A 17,725-nucleotide genomic window follows, 5' to 3' on the forward strand; every position below is an offset into this window, starting at 1 on the left:
TAGCATTTTCCTTTTTTGAACAAGAAAATCTTTGCTTTTTACCCTCCCAGTTTACATTGTTGTTATCTTGACCGGACTTGTTTGTGTAACAACCTTTCTCACAATGTAACAAATTTAATATATATAGATATATAGATATATGTGTATATGTCTATATAGATATAGATATAGATATATGTGTATATATGTGTATACATATATAGATATATAGATTTCAGAGAGGAAGAGAGAGAGAGAGAGAGAGAGAGAGAGATAGGGCATCAATGATGAGAGAGAATCATTGATGGTCTTCCTCCTGCACGCCCCACACTGGGGATCAAGGCCACAATCCGGGCATGTGCCCTGACAGGGAATCAAACTGTGAACTCCTGGTTCATAGAGCCACGCCACCCAGGCAACAAATTTAACTTTGATCCATTCTTTAGCAACTTAGCTGAGACTAGCCCTTTGGCCGCCTAATACCCGTGTTCGCCTTAAACCTTTTTCCCTGCACTTTCAGCCCTTACACTGAAGACTGCACGCCACCACTGGTTTATTTCATCAAATATGCTACAACTAAGTGCTCAGATTGTCCCACGCTTTCCATGGGAATATTCTCACCATGGTGTATATTTCGCCCACACTCGAAACACTCCACTTTCTTTCACGTAGGTTATCTAAACTTTAGGTTCTAGCATATTCTGCTATTTCTTTAAAGCTCTGACCAAGTCGTGTATTTCCTGTTTCAAACATTTTAACCTTCCAAAGGCTGGTAAGTTGCCTTTCTTTTTCCCTTCCCCTGTCACATATACATTTTGCTTTTCTAAAAATTTATTTTTTATTGATTTCAGAGAGGAAGGAAGAGAAATAGAAACATCAGTGATGAATCATTGACTACCTCCTGCACGCCCCCTTCTAGGGATCCAGACATGTGCCCTTGACCAGAATCAAACCCAGGACCCTTCAGTCAGCAGGCCTACGCTCTATCCACTGAGCCAAACCAGCCAGGGCTGCTGCTGCTTGCTTTTTTTTTTAAACTTGAGATGCATGGATCTGGCTATTGGTTGGAATGAGAACCCATGAATTCACCCACACATTTTGCCAAGTCCAATGGCTTTTCACAGGTCTTTATTCTTGGAGCTTTTGACAGCTGCCCATTTTCTCCCTAAACCACCTATTTCACACCACTGCCTTCATTGCCTGGGAAGGATTGTTTTAAATTCCCGGCGAACGCCCCTGTGGAAACAAGAATTTCTTCAAATTTAATGTCACTGTAGGCTAAGGTGCAAATTCCTCCCGGAATTGCCTAGATCTGGTATAGACGGACCACACCAGCCTTTTCTCTCAACACGTTCAGATCCCGGCACTAACACGCTTCTTTCTCTCTCACACCAAAAGCGCTTTATTTCTGCTCATTGTTGTTTATTCATGAACAGTAGCGGTTTTCAAGCTTCTGTCCTCCCCTAACTCCACTTCCTTCTACAAACATTCCCAAGAGTCCCTGGGGAGGAGGAGCAAGCCCGTTCGTGGGGCTGTGGCCTTGCAGCTCACCGGCTCCAATTTTTAAACCGACAGGATTTTCGGAGGGAATAGAGACATACATATTGGTCCCCAGATATTCGAGAGCAGGTCGTCTCACCCCTTTCAAGGGCCATGAGGTTCTCTTGAGAAGACACGTGTGGGTGGTCCAACCCGCTCGCCTGGGAGCGGACCCCGCCCCCGTGGCGGGGATGGACCCGCAGGGGACGTGCTCAGCGGCCGCCAGCCCAGGAGCCTCCCCTCGCGGTGACCCGCGGGCCTCGGCAAGTCACGGAAGCCGCGGTTTTAGTTCCTGGAAAGTGGGAATGACCTTCCCGGGTGATGGCAAGAGGAGTCAATCGTTAAGGAAAGGCACTCTGGTAAGCAGCAATGCTGCTGATTTGAACCGCGAGGCGGAGCGGCTGCGCGCCCACCCGCGGAGGTCATCGCTTCCCCCGGCTCCGGAGCCCCGCCTCCGAAAGCCAGACGCGGCCGCTCGTCTCCAGGGCAACCGCTCCGCTATCCCAGGCTCCGCCCAGCCCGCCGCGAGGACCGGAAGCAGCTTGCAGCCCCGCCCCCCGGCCCTCCCTGAGAGCGCGGGTCGTCCTTCCGCCCCGAGGTGAGCGCCGCCGCCTCCCGTCCGTCGCTGGGCCCGAGCAGCGTCCGTCCCGGGGATGGGGGGCGGGGGGAGGGCGGCGCCGCCGGGTGCAGCCCGCCCCTTCCTCCGGCACCCCGCCCCTTCCTCCGCGCACCCCTCTTTAGACCCCATCCCGCGCCCAGCGCTTCTCCTCTCGAGGCCCCGCATCTCCCGGCCGCTCCCCGCAGGTCCGCGCATCCCCCGGGAGGTGGGGAAGGGGGGCTGTCCCGGGTCCGTAGTTCGCCAGCCCTCGTGGAGCCGGGCCCCACCCTCCCTCAATGCGACACCCCACAGGGCTCCCAACCCCTGGCCCACCCTCCCGCCGCTCATGGCGCCACCCAGACGCCCTCCTCCAAGCTGGGGCTCCCGCCTCCGGCCTCCTGACCACGCGGCCCTGTGTGGGTGGCCTGGGTGCGGACACCAGCCCCGCCCCCTGGCCCGAGGTCGCGGTACCTGAGCCCGCCCGGCCCGGTTTCTCATCCGCAAGCCTGAAGGAGCATGGGCTTTGCCCAGCGTGGCTGGGGTGCCTAGAACTGGGCTTGGTGCAGTGGCGGCGGGAGGGGGATGTCGGGCTACATCAGGGAGAAACAGGGGCGCGTGTAAGAGTTTTCAGTCGGTCATCGGATGCTGATCATCATCTACCTGGTGACATTGAAATGGTGCTGTGCAAACTGGTCCTCAGCAAAACGTTACATGAAGAACAGTGCCCCCTCCGCGAACGCTAATGATTCTCGGAGAAGCTGCTGCTCTCATCCACAGTTACGTTGCTGGTGGTATTGTGAACTGGTCGTCTTTTCTGTAATGTAGGTGGTAACACATAGCAAGACAGAACTTGCCACTCCCATTGGACCTCAATAAGGCAAGGCCTTGGGACATACTTGAAGAAAATAATTTAAAAAGAAGAAACATAGCATATTCATGAAAATGTGCCTCCCAGCGTTATTTATAATAGTAACAATTAAAACAACCTAAGACTGTACAACAGATACAGTTCACTAAATAATATAAGTGTTACGGATGGGAAGTAGAAGTGAGTATGGGGGGAAATGGGAATACGTTAAGGTAGAGGGATTTGTGATTACCTTTTTTAATGGCTCCTTTAATGTCAAAATAATACTGTTTTTAAAAATTAGTAAACATTACAAAAATGCACACAAAAGCCCTTTGCTCTCAGAAACGGGATTTTTGGACTGGAACCTGGATTCTTTGTCCTCCGGAATTGAAGAATGAATCCACAGACAGAAAGTGGTATAGCAAAAGTGGAGATTTATTGAAGAACAAGTACAGACTCCCACCTGGGGAGAGGGAAAGGGTCCCCCAGAATGGACTTCCACGTAGGGAGGGGGAAAGGTTCCCCCTGAGTTCCTTTTCCTTATGGCTTATAAAGGTTGCAGATCCTGGTGCCTTGATATCCCCCCTGATTGGTCACCATTCCCTTAGTTTTTTATTAATCACTATGCTTTAATTATGTTCAATTTGTACCAATGAAAATACATCCTGCATATCAGATATTTACATGACGATTCATAACTAGCAACATTACAGTTATGAAATAGCAATGAAAATAATTTTATGGTTGGGGGTCACCACAACATGAAGAACTGTGTTAAAGGGTCCGGCATTAGGAAGGTTGAGAACCACTGCTATAGTTCCTCCTGGGCTCAAAGATCCAACCTCACAATGGACATGAGAGGTACTCCCTCCCCCCCCCCCACTTCCTTATTTTCCCATTCCCTTTGGGCTTTCTTCTGGACGAAGGGATTCCTTCTCTCTCTCTCCTTTTGTAAATATAGACCTTTTGCTGTTCCCAGCTCCCCCATTCTATGGAAATGTACCTGTTGCAGCTTTTCAGCTTCCCTATTCTATGGAAATATACCTTCTGCTGCTCTGCAGCCCTGTGCCTCCATGGTCCCCTTCATTTCCAAAATTTCTAAAATTTCCTAAACCTGTCCCATTTTATCCCTAAAATTCCTGTGCCATCTCGAGACCATTTCTTAGAACTCTTTGCAGCAGGCTGGAGAAAATTAACCGGCCCTTTGAGCCTGTCCCAGAGGCATAGCTTTCCCCAGGCTGCCCTGTGCCTGTGTGCCCGGAGCTCCTATGCCATCCTGGCTGGTCTCTCAATGTGCTGTTTACAGGAAGTCAGCCTGTGGGCATGGTTTTCAGGATAAAGTGGGAGTTACTCATGTCTGAATGGATGCATTCACTGGATCCTTGAGCTCTTTGATTCTCTTAAAGAAGGGCGTATTCTTTGAGAGCATGATGTATGTGAGGATGAAGAGCAGTACTTTCTGGCCAGTCTTGTTTCTAGTCCTAATTGTTTTGTTCTCAGGAGCATTTACAGTCTTTGTCTTGTTCCACTTGTTTCTTTCGTCCCGTTTAAGGAGAGCTCCCCCTCCTGGAGAAGTAAAGCCTGGCGGTCCTGAGCCCTGCGCGCCCATGTCGGCACCAACGTGCCTCCCACCCGCTGCCGGGGCGCCCGACTGCATCGCGGTGAAGATGGAAGGGAAGGAGGAGGCCTGGGACCCGGAACCCGGCCTGCCCCGCGGGGGCCGCTCCAGCCCCGAGGCCTTCCGCCGGCGGTTCCGGCAGTTCGGCTACCAGGAGGCCCCCGGGCCGCGGGAGGCCCTGGGCCGGCTGCGGGAGCTGTGCTGGCGGTGGCTGCGGCCCGAGGCGCACACCAAGAGGCAGATCCTGGAGCTGCTGGTGCTGGAGCAGTTCCTGGCCGTCCTGCCCGCGGAGCTGCAGGCCTGGCTGCGCGCGCGCCGGCCGGAGAGCGGGGAGGAGGCCGTGACGATGCTGGAGGAGCTGGAGAGGGAGCTCGACGGGCCCGCAGAGCAGGTGCGAAGGGGTCGGGGATGAGCGCCCCGGCTGGGTCAGGGGCTCCATTCAGCCGGGTGTGTAGCGGGGTGAGTGCGCCCCCAGCTGTGCCAGGAAACAGGGCGTGGCTCTGCTGTTTCCCTCCCTTTCCCTGTGGCCCGGGGTCTCTCTCACTTTATCCCAAGGTCCTGCCTCAGCCGCAGATAATCTGTTTCCAGGTTTGGGGACAAAATGCAGAGGACGTGGCAGCTCAGGAAATCACCCAGGAGTCGCCAAGTGGCCCACCCCAGCCTGCGATGCCCCAGCCTGCGATGCCCCAGCTGACGTGCCCATCGCGGGAGCACCACTCCTCCAGGCCACGCGGTGAGGGCGGGCCCAGCTCCCGGTGTGGGCACAGGGGGCCCAGCCACGCTGAGGGCACAGGCGGCCAGTCCCCGAGCACGCACGGAGGTCTCCAGCCCCCCCCTCTCCCGCCCCCCTGCACCCCCCACTGTGGGAATTTCTCCCTCTGCCTTCGACCTCAACGTGTCGTGCTGATGGACATTCTCCTAGCTTGTTCTTTCTCATAGATTTAAATCTGCAGATTTTAAAAATTCTTGGCATCATCTCCATCAAGATTGTCAAACCTTTTTCAAGCGGCATGATCGTTTTTTCAAATGAACTTTTACGCGGAGTTCCAATATTTAAAACAGATGAAAGCACAGCTGCTCTGACCGAAGCCAGAGCAAGCAGTCTCGGCCCAGGAGGGCGCCCACTGGCCTCGATCCACCCCTTTTACTGTCAGAGGGCCCTTGGTCTGTGTCCTGCTCTGTGCGACTCTTGCTGGGTTACTGAGAGGATCCCGTGTGGACCTCGCCATGTCGCTGCGGCCGTGATGTTGCTCTCACAGGCTTTGAATGTGTCTCTGCTCCTTCCCGTTCTTTTTGTTGGTGGTTGGTTTTCTCCTTCTCCTTCTAAACTGGCCTTCGCGTCACTTTTTATGGAAATGCTTCAGAATGGCCGGCTCAGCAGTCTGCTCTTCCATTGCAGATACTAAAAAATAAGTGCTATGGGGAGGGAACCCCAGTTTCTTCTCTCCCCCTCCCCCCGCCCCCACTTCTTTAAATTTTAGGAGTGGCTGGTCAGCTAAGGAAGGTTAGGTTTTTTCCCCCAGGGAATTTTGATTAGAAACTATAGAAAAAACAATATATAAAAATTTAGAGGGACACTTAGAAAAGATTCCTCACTCTTGTTTGACAAGATCTACTTCCAAGAGGCTTGGAAGTAGAAACTTGTCAAACTGCCTACTTGCGCACTTGGTCTCTGCAGTGTAGCGATCGCTGGGCTTACCGAGGAGAAGGGGAAGTGTTCACAGGACACGGGGATGGGGCTGGAAACCATCCCAGCCTCCGCGGCTTGATGTGCTGATAACTAACGAAGCGATCAGCCGCGAAGCCACGTCCTGGGCTCCTGTTGTTGGCAAGAACCGTGTTCCAGCTGTGACTGTCCTCACAGAGGCCTCTCCTACATTTTTTAAAGATGCATAGAGGTTGCAGGCTCAGTCCCTGGTAGGAGTGTGTGCAGGAGGTAACCGATCAATGTTTCTCTCTCACATCGATGTTTCTCTCTCTCTCTCTCCCTCTCCCTCCATTGCTCTCTAAAAATCAATGAAAACATACTTTTTTAAATGCATAGAAATTTTAAACCAAAAGCAGAAGGCCCAGGATCTTTCACTTCAAGGCAGAGAGAACCGGAATCATGACAGGCTAACAGAAGCGTGTCTTACGGCTGCCACATGATTTCCTCGGTACAGAGTCCTGTCATGTCGGAGCTTCTGCGGATGATCTTGGTCTCCATGCTGTCAGGTGCTAACTGTTGCCGGGATTTCGATAGTAGTGACTAGACATTCTGGTCGCTTTGAAAGTTGAGCTCCTTGCCATTACTAACAAGATGATTTCCATTTGAACCAGTAATGATGCCATTTAAGTAGCACTGTAAGCGACAGAAGAGTGGCGGTGTTTCTAGACGGGTACCCTGTGCTACCCTGGATCTCTTGAGGTGCTGTTATCCTAGCTCTGTGTTCTCCCACCGCACCTGTGTGTGTGTGTGCGTGTGTGTGTGTGCGCGCGCGTGTGCCTAATTTGTATTTTCTGACCTTATTTTCCATCTTCCTTTGTGTCCCCTTGGATTTCTTCGTCTCCTTCCGTAATTATTGATTCAAGTGTCATTATTAAGCTTTGTTTTGTTGATTGACACTCTTGTTTATTACGACCTACTACCGTAGTTGAGCCCTCTCTTTTTTAATGGATTTCAGAAAGAGGAGAAGAAAGGGGGAGAGAGAGAAACATCGATCTGAGGCCCTTCCTCTTTTCGCCCAGACTTCCTTCAGTCTCTGAGATACCTTTTGGTCCCTACTCACCGTTCTACCTTCTACATAGAGCTTTTCGTATTCCTAGTTGACTGCCTCCTCGGTCTATTCATTTTTCCCCTGTGCTTTATGATCTCAGTGTTTTCTGCTCTATCCTCTCCTTCCTCCACATTGTGACGCTATTGTAAAGCATGCTAGCTAATACATAAACCATGTATATTTCACTTGGATCGTTCTCTTTTCCTTTCTTTCCGAACGGAGGAACTGGTGACATTGGCTTTTCTGTGTATTATTTCAGATGAGGACACTAGAACTCAAAATGTGAAATCAGCTTCGAGGCAAAAGACTTCTTCGGGCGTAGAACTGCATGGCGATGTCCCTAACACCGTTCACAGGAACACTTCCCAGAGTTCCACATCCAGAGGAACCGGCAGCCAAGATGGCACGTTGGATAGAAGATACAGAAATCCTTCTCGGAAGAAACAGCGCAAGTGTGACGAGTGTGGCAAAACCTTCAGTCAGAGCTCAGCCCTCATGCTCCACCAGAGGATCCACAGTGGAGAGAAGCCTTTCGCGTGTGACGTGTGTGCAAAGGCTTTTAGCCGGAGCGCAGTCCTCATTCAGCATCGGAGAATCCACACCGGGGAAAGGCCCTACCAGTGCCACGAGTGTGGGAAAGCCTTCAGTCAGAGCTCGAATCTCTTCAGGCACAGGAAAAGCCACACGTGCGTCGGTCCTGGGAGGGAGTCAAAGCATCCACTCAGAACTTTCTCAACAGAGGAAGACACCAGGCACCAGTAGCTCAATAGTGTCGATCACGGGTCTTAATGAGCAGGGTCCTCTCAAAGGTCACAAAGGAGAGAACACAGGCCATCTTATGTCAGCCTTGTTTGCTTTCTGGCTACTGTATTGATAAGCAGAAAAGCAGACGAGGCTGAATTGAACTTCTGATTTCCATCCGGAGAGTAGCTCTTGAAAGACATTCTCAGACACGTTCTATTTCTGCTCTTGGCACCAACGATGACATAGTACAGTGGCCCCTCGAACCCTGGTTTGAACAGCACAAGTGCACTTTATGTACATTTTTCTCCGTACGTATCCAGTTGGCTCTCTGTATGCCTCGGCTTCAACCAACCACAGATTGAGTCTGCAGATGCAGGGGCCAACTGTGTGCATTGTTCTGTGCCATTTCATACAAGGGAATTGCGCACCCGCCGATTTGGGTATCTACTGGGGGTGGGGGTGGGGGTGGGGGTGGGTAGGTGAGCCTGGAACCAGTCCACCGCAGATACTGAGGGACGACTGTGTATTTCTTTTTAGACAAATGCATGTCCCCTGTTGAGAAAGAATGTGAGTTACTCCGTATAAAAACAGATAATCTTTTCCATTTTATACCTTAAGTATGGGAGTTCTCACACCAAAGATGAAAGCACTTTTTAAACATTTCTCATTTTGCTTTCTGTTACTAGATTTTAAATATGAGAATAGGATTGAGGAGGCCCAAGAGAATATGTACCTCAAGATCTAGGCTGAAACGCCCAGGGTCATTGTCAGGAGGCTGGTGAGTAAAGGGACTTAATCTCTTACGAAAACTCACAAGAGCATATACATTACTGATGAGACTAAGAAATTTCCTGTGTAGGAAAAAGAATAATCTCCTTTACAATGTGATTTGGAGATCACTCAGTGAAGACAGTAAGATGACTACACGTCTTCAGGGAGTGGCTTCGGCCTGAGGACTGTTCTGGTAATGAGGTGGGTTGTCTATGCTTATGTAAGGTTGATGACCCTCTTAATGGGAAGGGAAGGAAAAGGGAGATGAAGACTCCAGATGAGCCAGCTGATGCCTGCCCCTCCGGCTTCCTCCTGGCCCCCTTTAGCTGTGACCGTGTTTCAGCCACCACAAGGCAGCCTTGTCAGGGTCCTCTACGTTCTTAATAAGATGATCTTCCAGACACCCGTCTGACCGACCTTCACCAGGGCCAGTACCACCATGTTTTCTCGGGCGGGCGTCGTGGGGGTCTCGGCCTGGGCCGTGCAGCCGCAATGGATCCAAGTTCGAAATATGGCAACTTTGAAAGACATTACCAGGCGACTGAAGTCAATCAAAAACATCCAGAAAATTACCAAGTCTATGAAAATGGTAGCAGCAGCAAAATATGCCCGAGCTGAGAGGGAGCTGAAACCAGCTCGAGTGTATGGAACAGGATCTTTGGCTCTGTATGAAAAGGCTGATATTAAGGTGCCTGAAGACAAGAAGAAACACCTCCTTATCGGTGTGTCCTCAGATAGAGGGCTTTGTGGTGCTATCCATTCCTCGGTTGCTAAACAGATGAAAAATGAGGTGGCTACGCTCACAGCAGCCGGGAAAGAAGTTAAGATTGTTGGAGTTGGTGATAAACTTAGGGGTATACTTCATAGGACTCATTCTGACCAGTTTCTGGTGACATTCAAAGAAGTGGGAAGAAAACCCCCTACTTTTGGAGATGCATCAGTCATTGCCCTGGAACTACTAAATTCTGGATATGATTTTGATGAAGGATCTATCATCTTTAATCGATTCAGGTCTGTCATCTCGTACAAGACAGAAGAAAAACCCATCTTTTCTCTTAATACCATTGCAACTGCTGAGAGCATGAGTATCTATGATGACATTGATGCTGACGTGCTGCAGAATTATCAGGAATACACTCTGGCCAACATCATCTACTATTCTCTGAAGGAGTCTACCACGAGTGAGCAAAGTGCCAGGATGACGGCCATGGACAATGCAAGCAAGAATGCTTCTGAAATGATTGACAAATTGACTTTGACCTTCAACCGCACCCGCCAAGCTGTCATCACAAAGGAGTTGATTGAAATCATCTCTGGTGCTGCAGCTCTGGATTAATGAAAATCAAGTTTCGTCCTCAGACAAGAGGTAAAGAAGGAAAATTCGGCCAGCTGATTTTGTTTTTAGCTTACTGCTGTCCTGGTCAGAAGAAATTATTGGTCTATTGTTTAAATTACTAAGACAGCAAGATATTTGTAAATTATCTTACAATAAACAACTTACAATAAAAAAAAAAAAAAAAAAAAAAGATGATCTTCCAGACAAACGTGTGCAAAATGGGACCCCGGATTTTGACGCTCTTGTACGAATGAAACCACGGAAGTCAATTTAGAGTCCGCCAAAGTTTTACCCACTTCAGTCAGATTCCCTGTACAAATGTAAAATGGCCGATGTGTGTGTTATTAACGTATCCTGACAGGGTGCAACAGGCTCTCCCCTTTCTCAGGGAGTCTGGGAAGACTGTTCTGAGAATGTGCATCGCTGTGTTTCCCTGGCGTCACAGTGACCCCACATGGAGAACTCTGCTGCGGGGGGCTCCTCACAAAGTGGAAGCGTGCCATCAGAAGATCCAGCTGTGTCCCGTGCTTAGAGTCACCCAGACACAGAGGTGGGCTCCCTGAGCTCCGCTTACTCCATTCATAAGATTAGTAGGGGGAGAAGTAAATGTGAGCTTTAACTCTGGAATCTGCTGGTGGCGATTATATTTTGTAGTTCTGGGGCATATGGCTATATATTGAGTTCTGTATATTTTCCGCTATTAAAAATGTAGGGATTCTTGGTTTGGTGCCGGCCTCTAGTTAAGAGAGGAATAAGCCAGCTATTAAAGCAGCAAATGCCTCCGAGGGTGTGTCATGCGAGCCACTGCTTAGTGACGGGAAGAGTTTCTGGGCGCCCCATGTATACAGTGACCGTCTGCATCACGTATCCCGGGGACGTGTCTGCACGTGGCGCTGCCGTAAACCTGACAGAGTTGCATCTGTTCATGGTGGTCGACCTGCACTTCACCCGAAAGTGATGCGGATCATCTTATCAAAGTGCATGGTGGTCTCCAAAGGGCGTTGCTGAGTCCTGGGAGTTATTTTGCATGCACAGAGGTCTCCTAATGAGGAGATGCTGGCTTATCTCAGTGGGGAATTACTGTGAGTGGGGCTAACGTTGATAAGAATTGGCATGCTAATAGTACCCCATTGGATCGACTCACTCTCACAGACAGTAAATACTCCAAAGGGAACATTTTTAGATGGATTTCACCTTATCTGGGCCTTCAGTGTTATATCTATAACCCAATGTTCCTTCTTTACCTCACTCCCCTTCTTTCTGAAAGCTTGTCCATCACTCCTGAAGGCTTCCTGCAGTGGGAATGTTTGTTTTTGCAACCAGGAGTCTGGAGGACGGGTTGCTGCTGGCTCTCTCTCCTCCAGCAGCTGGACAGTGCCAGTCTGGCTGGGGAATCTGCCCTTCTGTTGGCTTCCCCTCACGCTTACTTCCAGAACGTGAGGAAGCAGTCCCAGCTCCAGGAACAACATCTGGGGTCATGACAGGAAGGAAGTGGGAAAGAGGCACAGACATGGCTGTCTCCTTCACTAGGAAAAGCGAAGGCTTTCCAAGAAACCCCTGCAAAGGCTGCTGACGCTTCCTGGTTGCATGTCTGGTAACGGGATTGGGGACCACGTGGCTCAATCAACAGTGTTTGCCGTCCTCCTCCTCGCCACCTTCCTCATCGTGGGCAGGTGACTATGATTGTGCCTCCGATGTTACAGAAAGAAAAGATCACAGCTCTTAGAGCCTCTTACCACCAAGTTTGCCAACTTATCTACGTCATTCATTTCTTCTCCCTCCTCTCAGGAGGAAAGCGGGCTCTCTCCTCTCTGGCCCAGGCTCCCGGCAGTATGTGGCAGCCGCCCATCAGTGGCAGGGGTCCCGGGGAAGGCTCCTTATACTCAGGGGAGGCCACCTTTGCTCTGACTAGGAGCATTGGTCCCAGGAGCATGGTGCCAGTCCCCCTGCCTTCATTCTGTGTCCTCTGCCTGGACCAGGATGCAGATGCAGTTGAGAGGAGTGAACAGCAGGGCAGGGACACTGAAACCCCAGCTTTCTAGCTGAATGGCTAGTAATGGAGGCCTCAGGGAGCCAGAAAGTGATGGGTTTATTGCCTAGAGGGGGGAGACCAAGTGTGGTCCCCAAAAGCAATGTATGAACTCCTCTGCTCACCCCTACACTGCACGTGCATGGAGCAGACAGCAGGCATTGAGAAGGGAGCCACAGAGTAGACCGCCACCCAGAATCCAGACTGACCGCTGGGCGGCATACGCAAAGGGCAGCTCCCAAAACGGAACTGACATTGGAGCCACAGCCCACACAGTGCAGATCAGAACTTGTGGCCTGACCCTTGCCAAGGCTACTGCCTGCTAAACCAAACTAATCAATCTAACAGTTTAGATGATACCCAGAACCAGATACCATGACTCAAAATGTACAGGATACAGTGCAGAATTACTAGGCCTGGGAGAACCTGGAACACCGCAATTTGCAAGGAAAAAATCAAATGATGCCAATACCTAGATAATAAAGATATTGGAATTATCAGAAAAAGACTTTAAATAAGATATTATAAATAACCATGCTTAGGAAGTAAGAGTGAATTAATGGAAAAATAGAAAAACTCAGGAAAGAAACAAAATACAAATAAGAATCAAATGAAAATTTTAGAGCTGAGAAATACAACCAAAATAAAATATTCACTGTATGAGCTCAATGGAAGGATCCAGGTGACAGGGCAAATAACTGTAATCAATAGAAATTATCATATTTAAACAGCACAGAGAATAAAATATTGAAATAAAAGAGCAGACAGTACAAGAAAACTACAATCCAAAAACTCTTAATGGGCATCGGCACAAAAACCCTCAACAAAATGTTATCCAATTGAATGCAGCCGGGTATAAACAGAATGAACCACCCGCAGCAAGTGGGGTTACACCACCTACTACTCAGAGCACAGTCATCCACCAGATTAGTAGTTTCCAGAGGAAAAACCACATGCTCTGATCAACTGATGCATAAAAGCGTTGGACAAAATTCAAAAGCTAACGCCACGTGCAAGTGCTGGTGAGCAGCTGGCACACTCGGACACTGCTGATGGGGTTGGAAAATGGCACACCCACTCTGAAAAGTGGCAGGTTCCCATAAAAATAAGCACATCCTGACCACAGAAATTATTCAGCTCCAGCTGCTATAGCAACATGCCATGTACCACATGGCTTAAATAACAGGAATTTATTTTTTATGGTTCTGGAGGCTGAGAAGTCCAAAATCAGCTGATTCGGTTTCCAGGTGAGGACTTCTCATTGGGTCCTCATGTAGTGAGGAGAGGGAAAAGCAAGCATATTCTTCCTGTATCTTTTCTTATAAGGGCACTAATCCCATCATAAGGGCCCCACCCTCTTGATCTTATCCTATATAATAAAGAGGTAATATACAAATTAACCCTCAAGCCTTCACAAGATGGCTGCCTATGACCAGGCCGGCAGGGGGGTTAGTGAGGGATGACTAAACGACTGAACAAGCAGGCTACATGGGGCGACCAGGCTGGGGTGGGGGGCATGAGAGGTGACCAGGCTGGCAGGGGAGGCAGTTGGGGGCGACCAGGCTGGCGGAGGGGGGCAGTTAGGGGCAACCAGGCCAGCAGACGGGGGCAGTTGGGGCAACCAGGCCAGCAGGGGGGACAGTAAGGGGTGACCACACTGGCTGAGGAGGGCAGTTAGGAGCGACCAGGCTGGCAGGGAGGGAGCAGTTGGGGGCAACCAGGCCAGCGGTGGGGGGGGGGAGACAGTTAGGGGCTATCAGGCCAGCACACAGAGGCAGTGAGAGGCAATCAGGCAGGCAGGCAGGTGAGTGATTAGGAGCCAGCGTTCCAGGATTGTGAGAGGGATGTCCCCCAAGGGGTCCCAGATTGGAGAGGGTGCAGGCTGGGCTGAGGGGATTCCCCCCCCCCCCCTGCATGAATTTCGTGCACCAGGCCTCTAGTCTGAATATAATTACTTTACAAAGTGGTCATCTTCAAATACCATCACATGGGGGTTAGGGTTTCAATATGTGAGTTTTGCGGGGAGGAGGGGGACAGGCACAAACATACAGTTCATAACACTGTATGACCCAGAAATCCCAGGGAACCCACAATCCAGGTAATTGCCCTGACCAGGAATTGAACCCGAGAACTTCCTGTGCACATGATGACACTCCAACCAACTGAGCCACACCGGCCAGGGCTAGGTACAATTCTTGAAAGACAGACTACTTCCCCTTACACCTCAGTGAACAGAACTGAATAATATGGCCGTTCCTAGTTGCCAGGGAGGCAAAGTGAGTACCTGGCCAAGGGAAATAGAATGGTCATGGATGGTGTAGCTCAATACCATTTCTTTTTTTTCTTTTTTATGTATATTTTTATTGATTTCAGAGGGGAAGGGAGAGGGAGAGAGAGAGAGAAACATCAATGATGAGAGAGAATCATTAATCGGCTGTCTCCTGCACGCCCCCTACTGGGGATGGAGCCTGCAACCCAGGCATGTGACTTGACCAGCATCAAACCTGGAACCCCTCAGCCTGCAGGCTGACACTCTATCCACTGAGCCAAACCGGCTAGGGCCTCAATACAATTTCTTGCATATGGCTGAGCCCAGTGTTGCCCACCACTCCCAAATGCAAAAAACCAGAGTTGTGTTAGAAGTAAGGGGAGTGCTTCATGTAGGACACGAGCAATGCCTGGCACAGTCAGGCAAACAGAGGGCTCCTGGTGCAGTGCACTCCTCAGCTAACGGGGATCCTAACCAGTGGACTTAAAGGGCCCCCCGGGAGGAACTTCTGAGCTGAGCAGTGGGACTGAGGGCTCCAAAGCAATTGTTAGAGACAAGCCTGGAAAAGGCTCGACATCTGGTAACACCAGATCTGAAGGCCTGTGCTTCTCTTCCCAAGTGAAAACTTCGCTTTCTCCATCTCCTGGTGCCTCCCTGCCCCTCAGCGCGCCTCCTTTAGGCCCCTGATGGTGCTCTACGCTGCTCCTCTGTGGCAGTCTCCGCTGCCTTGTAAATGCCTGTCTCCGTGTCTAAGTCCTTAAGGAGAGGCTAATGCCAAGAAGAAATCATGACCTCATTTTCGTCATCGTCAGTTCTCTGGAAGGTATTAGTATCTGCTTTTCACTTGGTTGGTTGTGGGTTTTTTGTTGTGGCCATTAATGAATGAATGAGATAGTTTAAGGCAAAGTTGAAAAATGTGGCTGGTAAAGGAACGAGTGCTTTTTAGATTCAGACAGATTATTATTTAAACAGACAGTGAAAGCAAGATTGGCCCAAAGTCCCAACTCCTCGCGAGCTTTTGTCACACACACACACACACACACACACACACACACACACACACACCAAAAGGCCAACACCAAAACAGGAGGAGCCAGATGGCTGCACTGAGCCGTGGACCGCCTCGGGGCTGAGGGCCAAGGCCTCACCCAAGATATTTTTTCCATTGATTTCTAGAGAGAGTGGAAGGAAGGGAGGGAGGAAGATGGGAGGGAAAGACAAGGGGGGGGTGGGGAGAAACATAGATGTGAGACACCCATCTCTAGGTTGCCTTCCTCCTGCACCCCCACTGGGGCTTGGAACCTGCAACCGAGGTACGAGGTACACCTTGACTAGGAATCGAGCCTGAGACCCTCCAGTCCATGGGCCAACGCTCTAGTCACTGAGCAAACTGGCTTTTATATGGTCTGCAACTGACCTGAGAGGGGGTGGGGGGGAGGGGAGCAGAAAGCCTTAGTCACAATCCAGGAAATAATGAGAACCTGTCTCATGACAACCTCCCGGGGAGACTGGGAACGGAGTGGCAGCAGCTCCTCATGCGCTCGTGTTCCGGAGGCTGCCGTGTGTTCTGCCAAGACTCAGATCAGCTGCGGTTCAGGCCTTGCTATGGGGCCCGGTAGGTAAGTCCCGGGTTGTCCAGCGCTGGCACGAAGCTATTCCCTGCACGCAGGCCGCTCAGAGGAACACGCTGCTCTGTCCTGACTTGTTCTCTAAGAGCAACAGGGACCGCGTTCGGGAAACAGCCCACCCAGTGGGGCTCAGAGGATGGTGTTTCAAAGAGGTGTCATGCCTGCCCTCCAAAGAGTAAATTAGAGAAGAAAACCTCACGTGGTTTCTTTACTCTCTTGGAATTAGGAATTATAGAATAGGTCCCAGCAGAGATTTGTAACATTTTGCAACATTTTTAACTTAAGTATTTCTGTTTGATATTTTCTGTTTTCTTTTTCTAAAAAAGAAGAAAAAATATAGATGTTCTTTTTATTGATTTCAGAGAGGGAGGTAGAGGGAGAGAGCGATAGAAACATCAATGAGAGAGAATCCTGGATCAGCTGCCTCCTGCACGCCCCACACTGGGGATCGAGTCCGAAACCCAGGCGTGTGCCCTGATCAGGAATTGAACTGTGACTTTCTGGTTCATAGGTCGGTGCTCAGCCACTGAGCCACGCTGACGGGGCTGATCTTGTTTTCCAACATGAATTACATGCGAAAACTCTTACAGTAAAATAGAACAGAAAAGCCTGGGCTAGCCTTTAGGGCCACAGAAGAGGGAAAGGTGGCAAGAGCAGCCAAGCAGATGGGTGGCAGGAGCCAAGCAGGAGACCGAAAAGGCTGGATTTCTGAAGCCTCCGCAAGGTAGGAGGCAAGAGGAGCATCGGAGCGAGCGGGGCTGCTGGGGAGAGGAGGTCTGCTCTACCCTCAGTTGCTCCATAACTCGCTCTCTCGTCCTGAACCCATCACAGGCCGAGGGCGCGTGGCAGAGGGCACTTGCCTGAAGGAGGACGTGCACAGCCACTAGTGACCACAGCTGGTCGCCGCCACCAGAGCCGAAGCCGGCAGGTCCTGCAAGGCTTCTCCAAGGCTGGACGCGCGGCTCGCACAGACTTGAAACAACAGGGCTCTGTGGTGCAGTGTCCGATGCCTGACATGTGACCTAGCAAGGGTGGCGCTGTGGCCGGCACAATTCGCTCATTTACTCAACCAATGTGTCTGGAGTTCTCTGTAAGCCCAGCAGGCAGCCTCCTGTGAGGAGGTGGGGATGCTGTGGGGAGCAAGACAGTTCCCTGCCCTTCCCGGGCAGGCAAAACGAAACAGCCCTGGCTGGTTTGGCTCAGTGGATAGAGCATTGGCCTGCGGGCTGAAGGGTCCTGGGTTCGATTCCAGTCAAGGGCACATCCCCGGGTTGTGAGCTCGATCCCCAGAAGGGGGCGAGCAAGAGGCAGCCGTTCAATGATTCTCTCTCATCATTGATGTTTCTATCTCTCTATCCCTCTCCCTTTCTCTCTGAAATCAATAAATATGTTTTAAAAAAACAACAAAACAAACGAAAAGCAGGGCCACGGGTAAGTGAGATCCCGTCTAACAGCGCCAGGAGGGCAGGAAGGTGAGGCGAGGATCCTGGGTCCTCGGCCAAGGTGCGCTTAAGGGGAGGGCAGGCAGGGAAGGCGGGGACAGACACCGAGGGCCTGAGTGTAAAAAGGCTTTTATGTCAGACTCAGTGGGACCCAGGGAAGGCCTTT

The 17,725-nt window shown here is 50.5% G+C and overlaps 2 protein-coding genes across 2 annotated transcripts; both read left to right on the forward strand.

Annotated features, from left to right (window-relative positions):
* Positions 1–1,823: 1,823 nt before the first annotated feature.
* LOC308522977 (uncharacterized protein) lies at positions 1,824–6,130 on the forward strand (the record flags this gene model as incomplete). The annotated part of the gene is made up of 3 exons (XM_081096574.1): positions 1,824–2,116; positions 4,519–4,975; positions 5,173–6,130. The coding sequence occupies 3 exons, from the start codon at positions 1,824–1,826 to the stop codon at positions 5,521–5,523; spliced, it is 1,101 nt and encodes a 366-aa protein (XP_080952700.1). The 3' UTR covers positions 5,524–6,130.
* A 2,466-nt stretch (positions 6,131–8,596) lies between these two features.
* LOC308522851 (ATP synthase subunit gamma, mitochondrial) lies at positions 8,597–10,810 on the forward strand. The gene has a single exon (XM_081096434.1). It carries the CDS (start codon positions 9,295–9,297, stop codon positions 10,189–10,191), a length of 897 nt encoding a protein of 298 aa, XP_080952560.1. The 5' UTR covers positions 8,597–9,294; the 3' UTR covers positions 10,192–10,810.
* The last annotated feature ends 6,915 nt before the right edge of the window (positions 10,811–17,725 follow it).

The sequence above is a fragment of the Myotis nattereri genome (genome assembly GCF_964212035.1).
Source record: "Myotis nattereri genome assembly, chromosome: 8".
In the NCBI taxonomy this organism is placed as follows: Eukaryota; Metazoa; Chordata; class Mammalia; order Chiroptera; family Vespertilionidae; genus Myotis; species Myotis nattereri.